At 42.7% G+C, this 12,831-nt stretch overlaps 1 protein-coding gene across 4 annotated transcripts in view; it reads right to left on the reverse strand.

Annotated features, from left to right (window-relative positions):
• Positions 1-12,831, reverse strand: part of LOC123755842 (mucin-19) — a 29,718-nt gene that overhangs the window by 9,721 nt on the left and 7,166 nt on the right. For all 4 annotated transcript variants that reach the window (XM_045738724.2, XM_045738731.2, XM_045738728.2 and 1 more), the window contains 3 exons: positions 12,598-12,734; positions 5,344-7,942; positions 4,074-4,315 (listed from right to left, as the gene is read on the reverse strand). In XM_045738724.2, coding sequence (XP_045594680.2) covers positions 4,074-4,315; positions 5,344-7,942; positions 12,598-12,734 — 2,978 coding nt within the window. The remainder of the gene's footprint in view (positions 1-4,073; positions 4,316-5,343; positions 7,943-12,597; positions 12,735-12,831) is intronic.

A 12,831-nucleotide genomic window follows, 5' to 3' on the forward strand; every position in this document is an offset into this window, starting at 1 on the left:
TTAAGTTACGCCAAAGACACAAGTATAAGATGCTACATTCAAGATATGTCACCAGTAGCGCAAAACGTATCCAAGATCCCCCTACTCCATACACCCTCCACGCGCCGGCTCGTCATCAAACCAGCTAACTACCCTTCACCAGCTTGCCTGCCTCTGATTGGTGACTCGCCAGCCGCGCACCTGCACACAGCACCCTCTACACGAATCGACGTCTGAGCCTGAGCAGCACTCCACTTCAGAATATTCCTTGTGCTCTTACGGTTGATGTCTCTCTCTGGCATACTAGCTCATTAGCTTGTATACGAAGGGAGGTTTCAACCATAGCCGATATTCTCAGCACCATTTTTACATTGTAATTGTGTATTTCACATTGTCTTTGTATTTTCTTTATTATTTAACTGTAATTTAACTTCCCGAGATTTGTCTTTATTTTCATTTATGTTTAAAGTAAATATATTAAAGTTTCATTGTTCATATTTTGTGTTTTACGTGTTCCTCCCTCTAACTTACCACAGACAACAGGCAAGCAGTCTATATTTTTGTTTAAAGTGTGACCAGGCTTTGACACCTGCCATTGGAGGACTGCCGAACATCAACACTCCAACACTTTCCCGTCACAATATATATATATATATATATATATATATATATATATGTCGTACCTAGTAGCCAGAACGCACTTCTCAGCCTACTATGCAAGGCCCGATTTGCCTAATAAGCCAAGTTTTCATGAATTAATATATTTTCCCTAATTTTTTTCTTATGAAATGATAAAGCTACCCATTTCATTATGTATGAGGTAAATTTTTTTTATTGGAGTTAAAATTAACGTAGATATATGACCGAACCTAACCAACCCTACCTAACCTATCTTTATAGGTTAGGTTAGGTTAGGTAGCCGAAAAAGTTAGGTTAGGTAGGTTAGGTTGTCGAAAAACAATTAATTCATGAAAACTTGGCTTATTAGGCAAATTGGGCCCTGCATAGTAGGCTGAGAAGTGCGTTCTGGCTATTAGGTACGACATATATATATATATATATATATATATATATATATATATATATATATATATATATATATATATATTTTTTATACCTAGAAGGGGTACCACCTCTGGTGCAAGTGTAGGGACCCATAGCCTCGGAGAAGAAAATAAAGAGTACTCAGAGAAGACCTTGTGGATCCTCACTGAACACTTTGATATTTTCTTCTCCTACCACCCCTATTCTTTTGTTAAGTGTGTATATTTGTCTAACTTTATTTGAAAATGTCATTACACAAAAAAAGTTACAATATTGATTACATGCAGGGTACAAGGCTGCTTGTCACAAGTTGAAAAGCTCCTCCAGCTCCTCAGATGGCGGGCAGGAACCGTGGATGCAGTGAGCATTTCCTCTCTGGATGGCCACACTAAGGCGCTGAAAAAGAAAACTGGCAGCTCTAAGGTCTCTAGTTGTTTCGATTAGCTTAGACCCCAACTCCTTCAAAAAGCTAGCAGCACTTTTACCCCAGGCACCAAGTGTCTCTGAGGCGATGGGGACAAAATTGTAGTGGTGCTCAAGGTCTCTGTATTTGCGTGACTTGGCCACTTCTATAGCGGCTATATATAAGCTATATATATATATATATATATATATATATATATATATATATATATATATATATATATATATATATAAATATATATATATAGATATATATATATATATAGATATATATATATATATATAGATATATATATATATATATATATATATATATATATATATATATATATATATATATATATATATATATATATATATATGTCGTACCTAGTAGCCAGAACGCACTTCTCAGCCTACTATGCAAGGCCCGATTTGCCTAATAATCCAAGTTTTCCTGAATTAATATATTTTCTCTAATTTTTTTCTTATGAAATGATAAAGCTACCCATTTCATTATGTATAATGTCAATTTTTTTTAATTGGAGTTAAAATTAACGTAGATATATGACCGAACTTAACCAACCCTACCTAACCTAACATAACCTATCTTTATAGGTTAGGTTAGGTTAGGTAGCCGAAAAAGTTAGGTTAGGTTAGGTTAGGTAGGTTAGGTAGTCGAAAAGAAATTAATTCATGAAAACTTGGCTTATTAGGCAAATTGGGCCTTGCATAGTAGGCTGAGAAGTGCGTTCTGGCTATTAGGTACGACATATATATATATATATATATATATATATATATATATATATATATATATATATATATATATATATATATATATATATAGATATATGCGAACAAGCCTGAATGGTCCCCAGGACAATATGCAACTGAAAACTCACACCCCAGAAGTGACTCGAACCCATACTCCCAGGAGCCACGCAACTGGTATGTACAAGACGCCTTAATCCACTTGACCATCACGACCGGACATAATGAGGTGATAGCCGAGGCTATTTGAACCACCCCACCGCCGGCACTCGGATAGTAATCTTGGGCATAGCATTTTACCAAATCACCTCATTCTTTGGGGCACACGTGAGGAACACAAATGCGAACAAGCCTGAATGGTCCCCAGGACAATATGCAACTGAAAACTCACACCCCAGAAGTGACTCGAACCCATACTCCCAGGAGCCACGCAACTGGTATGTACAAGACGCCTTAATCCACTTGACCATCACGACCGGACATAATGAGGTGATAGCCGAGGCTATTTGAACCACCCCACCGCCCCATCATTATGTCCGGTCGTGATGGTCAAGTGGATTAAGGCTATTTGAACCACCCCACCGCCCCATCATTATGTCCGGTCGTGATGGTCAAGTGGATTAAGGCGTCTTGTACATACCAGTTGCGTGGCTCCTGGGAGTATGGGTTCGAGTCACTTCTGGGGGTGTGAGTTTTCAGTTGCATATTGTCCTGGGGACCATTCAGGCTTGTTCGCATTTGTGTTCCTCACGTGTGCCCCAAAGAATGAGGTGATTTGGTAAAATGCTATGCCCAAGATTACTATCCGAGTGCCGGCGGTGGGGTGGTTCAAATAGCCTCGGCTATCACCTCATTATGTCCGGTCGTGATGGTCAAGTGGATTAAGGCGTCTTGTACATACCAGTTGCGTGGCTCCTGGGAGTATGGGTTCGAGTCACTTCTGGGGTGTGAGTTTTCAGTTGCATATTGTCCTGGGGACCATTCAGGCTTGTTCGCATTTGTGTTCCTCACGTGTGCCCCAAAGAATGAGGTGATTTGGTAAAATGCTATGCCCAAGATTACTATCCGAGTGCCGGTGGTGGGGTGGTTCAAATAGCCTCGGCTATCACCTCATTATGTCCGGTCGTGATGGTCAAGTGGATTAAGGCGTCTTGTACATACCAGTTGCGTGGCTCCTGGGAGTATGGGTTCGAGTCACTTCTGGGGTGTGAGTTTTCAGTTGCATATTGTCCTGGGGACCATTCAGGCTTGTTCGCATTTGTGTTCCTCACGTGTGCCCCAAAGAATGAGGTGATTTGGTAAAATGCTATGCCCAAGATTACTATCCGAGTGCCGGCGGTGGGGTGGTTCAAATAGCCTCGGCTATCACCTCATTATGTCCGGTCGTGATGGTCAAGTGGATTAAGGCGTCTTGTACATACCAGTTGCGTGGCTCCTGGGAGTATGGGTTCGAGTCACTTCTGGGGTGTGAGTTTTCAGTTACATATATATATATATATATATATATATATATATATATATATATATATATATATATATATATATATATATATATAGATATATATATATATATATATATATATATATATATATATATATATATATATATATATATAAATAAATAAATAAATAAAAATACACATGAGAGGATGTGCAGTGACTTAATATCTAACATATTCAGAGATTTGAGTAGGGGTACCGAGTGATGTATTGAATATCATGAATGGTTTATGAAATAAAACTATCACTACAGTAGAAATAAGAGAACATTTTGTGTTTTATATATGTACGTGTACACTATGTATGCGACGTTAATGGCAATTTTCATGCCTGTACAAGGTTTCGGGTCCAAATGGAAAATATACTTTCCTTACCTTAGCCTTCCTATAAACTTCAGATAAGCTAAGAATGGAATGTAGAGTTGGGATCTCTGACACTGCAACACCCAAATGTGTCATGCAGGAAGGGCAGTCCACACTGCCCTTCTCCTCTAACGTTTGAAGACATGGCCGGCAAAAGGTGTGTCCACAGCTAGGCAATGCAACCGGGGTCTTGGTCATGGCCACATATGTTTCCAAGCAAATGGGACACGAGATCTGCGCCTCTATAGCAGGTTCTGTAATTTGAAGAGTTGAAAGAGGAGAATACCAAATACAGCTCATGCAATGCATGTCAGTGTGATAATGCATGAATCTCTATGGCCCCTGGTTGGGGTAACAAACAACTCTGGTAGCACGTTATAATCAACACACAGTACAGGGATGCCTTAACTTTAAGGTTCAATGCAACCTTTAGAAATTTATTTTTCTAACAGTGACAGTGGTCTGTCCTCTATTCATAAACAAGGGATACAAGTTCAATCTCCAAGCAGGACAGAAAAGGTTGGGCACATTTCCTTTCACCTGATGCCTCTGATCACCGAGCAGCAAAATAGATACTGGGGAGTTCAGGAGATTGTTGTTGGTTACATCCTAAGAAAGGTCAGCAGTAGATGGCCTAGAGAGGACCACAATAAGCCTAACTATAGGCTTCCTGTCCCAGATAACAGGGAGCACAAAATTATTATTAAACACCATAACCAGAGAGTGCAAATATTTTTGGATTATCAATCGGCCATCAGTTAAGGTACAACTGTCTTGAGGCAATGCAATGTCATCTAGCTTATGGTTTCATGTTGTCAGGGACAGGAAACTTGTACTAGGGCTTATCAAGGTCCTCCACTGGGCCAACTACTGTACTCACCTTACCATGATGCTACCCACAACAGCTGCATAACTGAGAAGCACAAATTTACTGCTAGATGAACGGTGGCTTCATGCATGTGAAAGGAAACGTGTCCGACCATCTCTATCCAGTAAAACCCCCCCCCCCCCAGAATGGATAATGGCTAGTTCACTATCACCCATAACCATGCATCAAAATCTAAAATACAGAGATTAGGTCACAATTGAAAAAGTGACAAAATTAGACACCCAACCCACACACGTGAAAAGAAAGCAAAGTAACGATGGCCCTTATCGCAGCAACATAAAGCTCCTGTATGGACCATAACGCTCTCACTTTCCTTTCTTTCACAAATGTGGGTATGGTGTCTAAAACCTCAAATGCTTACAATAAGCCTACAGCCTCAGGTAAATACTGTACCTTCAAACCATGTCTGTGTTGCCTTTACTGTTCGGCCGAAGACAGTCGATGGATCAAAGTTTGGTTCAAACTTTGCTTTTGTTGACACTTTCTTTGGATGCTTGAACATTCTGCCACTCAGTCTGCCAGGTTTGGCTGCCATAAAACTGTCATAAGTAATTGTGCTGGCTAATGATACATCACTCTGAGAAGTAACTGTGCTGGTTGGTGAGACACGACTCCCAGAAGTAACTGAGTTGACTGGTGATACATGACACCCAGAAGTGACTGTGCTGGCTGGTGATACATGACTCCCAGCAGTGACTGTGCTGGCTGGTGATACATGACTCCCAGCAGTGACCGTGCTGAAGACTGGCAATACATGACTTCCAGCAGTGACTGAGTTGACTGGTGATACACGACTCCCAACAGTGACTGTGCTGGCATGTGGTACATAACTCCCAGCAGTGACTGTGCTGACTGGTGATACATGACTCCCAGCAGTGACTGTGCTGAAGATTGGTGATACATGACTCCCAGCAGTGACTGTGCTGGCTGGTGATACATGACTCCCAGCAGTGAATATGCTGGCTGGTGATACATGACTCTCAGCAGTGACTGTGTTGAAGACTGGTGATACATGACTCCCAGCAGTGACTGTGCTGGCTGGTGATACACGACTCCCAGCAGTGACTGTGTTGAAGACTGGTGATACATGACTCCCAACAGTGACTGTGCTGGCTGGTGATACATGACTCCCAGCAGTGACTGTGTTGAAGACTGGTGATACATGACTCCCAGCAGTGACTGTGCTGGCTGGTGATACATGACTCCCAGAAGTGACTGTGCTGAAGACTGGTGATACATGACTCCCAGAAGTGACTGTGCTGGCTGGTGATACATGACCCCTAGCATTGACTGTGTTGAAGACTGGTGATACATGACTCCCAGAAGTGACTGTGCTGAAGACTGGTGATACATGACTCCCAGAAGTGACTGTGCTGGCTGGTGATACATGACTCCCAGAAGTGACTGTGCTGGCTGGTGATACATGACTCCCAGCAGTGACTGGTGATACATGACTCCCAGCAGTGACTGTGCTGGCTGGTGATACATGACTCCCAGCAGTGACTGTGCTGAAGACTGGTGATACATGACTCCCAGAAGTGACTGTGCTGAAGACTGGTGATACATGACTCCCAGAAGTGACTGTGCTGGCTGGTGATACATGACCCCTAACATTGACTGTGTTGAAGAACGGTGATACATGACTCCCAGAAGTGACTGTGCTGGCTGGTGATACATGACCCCTAACATTGACTGTGTTGAAGACTGGTGATACATGACTCCCAGAAGTGACCGTGCTGAAGACTGGCAATACATGACTTCCAGCAGTGACTGAGTTGACTGGTGATACACGACTCCCAGCAGTGACTGTGCTGGCTGGTGGTACATAACTCCCAGCAGTGACTGTGCTGACTGGTGATACATGACTCCCAGAAGTGACTGTGCTGGCTGGTGATACATGACTCCCAGCAGTGACTGTGCTGAAGACTGGTGATACATGACTCCCAGCAGTGACTGTGCTGAAGACTGGTGATACATGACTCCCAGCAGTGACTGTGCTGGCTGGTGATACATGACTCCAAGAAGTGACTGTGCTGGCTGGTGATACATGACCCCTAACATTGACTGTGTTGAAGAATGGTGATACATGACTCCCAGAAGTGACCGTGCTGGCTGGTGATACATGACCCCTAACATTGACTGTGTTGAAGACTGGTGATACATGACTCCCAGAAGTGACCGTGCTGAAGACTGGCAATACATGACTTCCAGCAGTGACTGAGTTGACTGGTGATACACGACTCCCAGCAGTGACTGTGCTGGCTGGTGGTACATAACTCCCAGCAGTGACTGTGCTGACTGGTGATACATGACTCCCAGCAGTGACTGTGCTGAAGACTGGTGATACATGACTCCCAGCAGTGACTGTACTGAAGACTGGTGATACATGACTCCCAGCAGTGACTGTGCTGGCTGGTGATACATGACCCCTAGCATTGACTGTGTTGAAGACTGGTGATACATGACTACCAGAAGTGACTGTGCTGAAGACTGGTGATACATGACTCCCAGAAGTGACTGTGCTGAAGACTGGTGATACATGACCCCACGAAGTAACTGTACTAAAAACTGGGGTAACTGGGTGGTTGAGCATGCCTGCTCCAAAAATTGGCGAGGTAACAAGGCTATGTATTGCTGTACCAGCGAACATAGATCCAAACACTGCTGATGCCCCACATTTTGATACAGAGGGAGAAATAGTCGATGAACTACATTCTGTGGCAAAGCCAAAAGGTGCCTTGTTAGCCAAACTGTATGTGCCACTGGTCACATCCTGTCCTGGATATAATCCAATGAATCTCGTCCGTGATGCTGGATTGCATGGCATTTCTACCGCTGACACATTAACGATGGGTTTCCCATGGTAATGTTCAGGAACTAGTTCTTCCATAGGTTCAAATAATCCACCCACACAGCACGATTCCTTCCTGCTGCTTGGTGTCACCTGGTAATATTCATGTCGAAGTTCTTCCAGTGATTTGTTCGAATACTCCTGCAAATATGTTCGCACTTTGTAAGAACGATAAAAAACCAGCGTTGAATGTAATGAAACACCATTTTCTGGGCGAGTCCTGGAGGCTCCTGGAGCTATACCGCGCTGATATGTATGTATATAGACCATAGCATCAGTCAATTCGATTGGAATTCTAACCTACCGGGGACCACGAGCCAGAACCTGGCCCCCTCAGAGAGGCACGACGAGCACTGGCCTATGGAAACCCCCAAGTGGTTGGAAGCATTCTATGTCTGCCATCTACTGGGTTGGGCACCCAGGATGGTAGGCGTCTCAAAACAAAATTCACCAGGTAAAAATTGCTACTGTAAATTGAACTATCAAGCAGAACTCCACAATATGAAAACATGCAAACAAGCATGACGTTACAACCGCCACGGCACTGCTGACTGCGCAGCTCCCTCCTCCACAGGAGGGCGCCCCAGACACCTCGCATTGGCCATCCAATCCCAGTTCAGAGGCTGAATATCAAAACGCAAAACCGCCGACCGGAGGGAGGGAGGGTTACCGGGGAGCTTCCGGGACTCACCCAGAAAATGGCATTTCATTACATTCAATGCTGGTTGTCTGTGGAAAGCCCCTCCGGGTCCCTGGAGCTACCTAGCCACAAAAAAGAAAAGAGGGACTTGCCCAGGAGGCGACTGCTCAACGCGAAGTCAAGACACCTAGCTAGAACCTACAACCCAAAGCGACACACGCCTGATTAGGGCCAGGAACATTAATGAGGTAACAGACAGCCAGGACCCTGTTCTACCTCCAAAATCCTCGCGCCCAAATGTCAGGCCAAGACATATTACCAAAAACAGCACTCTATTATCAGTATCAGTGGACTGGGTGAATTGGAGAACCAGCAAGAAACACCACTCGCAGGACTCCAGGTTGAAGGTGTCACCTTCAACCTGGTTGTGATTTCTGTGTATAATGATGTAAGGGCAAAGAGGGAGAACGGCTTATTGACATTGCTCGAGTGCATGGGGAAGTTATGTAAAACCCTGGTTTGTGTCTCGGAGAGGCTGCGGGATCCAGTAAGTTCAGTAGAACTTCGGTTTCAACTCTTTTAACCATGTCGTAGATCAGTCGATTAAGGCAGCGTCTGGGATGCTCCCAGACCCAGGTTCGAATCCTCGTCACGGCCCTTGTGGATTTGTTCATTTGATACATCATGTTATTGTGATTTCTGTGTGTAATGATGTAAGGGTGAAGAGGGAGAACGGCCTATTGACATAGCTCGAGTGCATGGGGGAGTTGTGTAAAACCCTGGTTTGTGTCTCGGAGAGGCTGCAGGATCCAGTAAGTTCAGTAGAACTTCGGTTTCAACTCTTTTAACCATGTTGTAGCTCAGTCGATTAAGGCAGCGTCTGCGATGCTCCCGGATGCAGGTTCGAATCCTCGTCACGGCCCTTGTAGATTTGTTCATTTGATACATCACGTTATTGTGATTTGTGTGTGTAAGGTAAATTTAATTAATATTTCTGGGAGTGTAGAACAGATTAACTTTCAAAATACATTTCATACATAATAAACACAAATATTTTGTACTATAGTATATACAAGTTATAGCTTACCTTTATTGATGACTTGTTGGTGTATGGAAGACAGTGAGGAGGGGGGGGGGGGGAGAAGGAGAGGTGTTAGTGTTTGGAAGGGGAGTCGCCTTCCATTATAACATCAGGCAGTGATGACTTCTCTGGGGTACTCTCTCTCCTACGTTTTGCAGGTATACCAATAGGATCTGGTTGTGACTCACTGCTTGCTTGTCTTACTAAGAATCTGTCTAAAGACACTTGTTTTTCCTATGTTTTAACACTTGTCTGTAGTGAGACCTCACATTAATTCACTATGAATGATCTCGTTTTCCTCTATCGTCATCATCACATTTGTTTTCTTAGATTAAACCTTACCACTGACTTTCTTTGGATCCATGACATGATATATAATAATTACCTTTATGTTCAAAAACCAAAAAAGCAGAAAAACAATTAAATTCTTTACAACGAATTCAACTACGATCGTCACTACTCAGGAGGCACTGTTAAACTGAGGTGTGGTCTCTCGTGCCACCAGGAACCACACACTTGATCAACCCATACATGTATCAACAAACTCGTAACTCGAGGCAAAGCTCGTAAACCGATTCAAATTTTATGAAGAAGTTGGGCTCATCGCCCAAAAAATTCATGGAAGGGCATTCGCAAGCCGAGGTTCTACTGTACAGTACTTACAGGGCACCTAGAGAAGGCAGCCCTAAGTGCATGCAGCCCCAGTACTCCTGGATTGCACACCACCACACAGCAGAACAACACCGCAAAGGTACAGCATTGCTCAGTGACAGTAGCCAGAGCCGAACGACCGCCACACAACACATAAGCCTCAGAACTGGGGTTGAATGGCCGGCGCAAGGGGTCTGGGGCTCCCCCTTCACCCTCCTGGGGAGGTGGGAGCTGCGCAGACAGCAGCATGGCGGCGGTTGTGACATCATGCATGTTTGCATGTTTACACATAGTGGAGTTCTGCTTGATAGTTCGGTTTTCGGTAACAATTTTAACCAGGTAAGAGTTTATTTTGAGACGCCTACCTTTCTGGGTGCCTAACCTGGTAGATAGCAGACATAGAATGTTTCCAACCACATGGGGGTTTCTATAGGCCAGTGATCCTCGTGCCTCTCCGAAGAGGCCAGGTTCTGGACCGTGGGTGTTACGACCCTGGGTTCTTCAGTGGAAACCAGAGGTCAAAATTGAACTAAATAAGCTACGTTAGAGTAGCAAAACGCAACTCGATGTGTTTTTGTTTGTATCTTCCCTGCCAGACGTAAGACTATTCTTGTTTCTCAAAGAGCATTTAAAGACTGAGCTGGGGGTTGATTATTAAATAATAACATAGGCACCAACTATGTTTACTAATACTTTAATCATTTGTAAAGTAACAATACGTTGCATAGGGGAAGATTTTTAATGTGCTTAGCTGCACGATCAATTAGGCTCTTCCTGGCACCACACGAATGCGGGAGGCTGATCGGGGCTGAAGCGGGCTTCTCTGGTTGCTGGCTGTGGTGAAAGGAGTTACCTCCTCCTTCCTCTTCGTTTCCTTATTTCTGTGTCTTGTTCAAGTATACTGAGTACATTATTCAATCTCTGGCATACTCATGTTCTATGTGTAGAGTAGTATACTCTGTGTGTAGTAGGTGTTTTTAGGGTTTATATTACTAGTTATTCTAAAGGGGGTCCCATTGGAACCATGTGGTCCCCCTACCCTAAGCTGACTCTACTTCAAGTTATTCAATAGTAGAGCTTTACCCTAGCTTGTGTTCAGTGTAAAACCTTGTATCCTGCTTATGTGGACCAAGGCTTTTAACGTAAGGTAGTGTGGTAAAGTTATTATTATTATTGTTATTGGTGTGAATGTATATGGGGGGCTGTTAAGGGGTTAATAAATAAGTACATGAATTATAAGAGTATCGTTCTTCGTGTGTAGGAGATCTTGATCATTCCCTAGACTGACCTTGTTGTGTAGCCAAGTAGTCAGCACTACTTCTAGTTTCCATGGGGGCTGGGCCTTACTGATCTCCCCAAATAGATACATCTTTATTCTGACTGACCTTACCCCTGAATAGCACTAGTTTCCCCATAGCAAGCCCACCATTTTATTATAACAGTGGGCCTGTAAGTTAGAACTCCAATCGAATTGATTATGCCACGGTTTAATACATACATATCAGCTCGATATAGCCCCGGGAGGAGCCGGAGGAGCTCTCCACAGAAACACACGCAACAAAAAAACATGAAACAAATTATTTATCATATAAGGCACAGTGAAAGCTTGAGAATCTTATACCACTAAAATCAACTTGTTTCAGAATAAATATTATGGAGGGGATCTGCTTGTTGTCCTAGTATAGATACATTTGCCCACTACAATATGTATGCAAATAAAATTGGCTTGAACAGACTTTTGTGTGGTTTTTTGCATGCAGAAGACTGAGCATTCCGGCCAAGAACAGCTGGTTCAGAAAACTACCTCCATGTGAGCATTGTTGTATGTTCGTGAGATTGCAACTTGTCAGCATACAATTAGATGAAAAACATGAAAAATATCAAATGTATAATTTATCCCCTCTTATGAGCATTTAAAATAATTATTAAACAGTTTATTATTAGCAATTAATTGTATTACTGTATACTGTAGTATATATTTAATGTATAACCTATTTTTGGGCAAAAGCCTATTGGTTAAGCAAACAGATTCCTTCCCTGTCCACCAACTCGTGAATTTTCCTCATTTTGCACTGCAAGGCAAATGTAACCTGAAGGATTTCCATCTTTCCTTTAGTTAATTACACTAATTTTGATAAAGGAATGATGTCTAATGGCTGTAATAGTCACATTGAAAGAGGTACTGTACAAAGAAATGGAAGATGCCAACTACTAACAAAAATATGAAATTTTGATTTAGACTTGAATTTGGGGCTACCGTAACAAGGGGAATACACGAAAGTTTGCTGCCAACAGGGACAGCGCTGGACCGATTTTAAGGATGCATAGAAAATATAATGTTTACCTTATTCAGTACTTAAATGTCTGTAAAATATGTTATAAATACATATCCTGCATTAAAAGAAATATCTTCTTAAAACTAACCTTCATTGCAGAAATCACATTTATTCGTCCTCTGATGGGGTAATAAATAGTTTTAGTGCATGCAAAGTCTTCAATCGTGGGAGCCACAAATTTGGAAAACATTACTTGTGCTCCCTGATCCTTGGCTTCATAAAGTTCTGGCAGGTAAGAGAGAAAACGACCAGTTAAAATCTACAAGCTCATTATATGGTTTATTTTGATAGCAAAAATAATTAAAATATCAGAACACAATGA

Source organism: Procambarus clarkii, chromosome 43, assembly GCF_040958095.1.
Source record: "Procambarus clarkii isolate CNS0578487 chromosome 43, FALCON_Pclarkii_2.0, whole genome shotgun sequence".
In the NCBI taxonomy this organism is placed as follows: domain Eukaryota; kingdom Metazoa; phylum Arthropoda; class Malacostraca; order Decapoda; family Cambaridae; genus Procambarus; species Procambarus clarkii.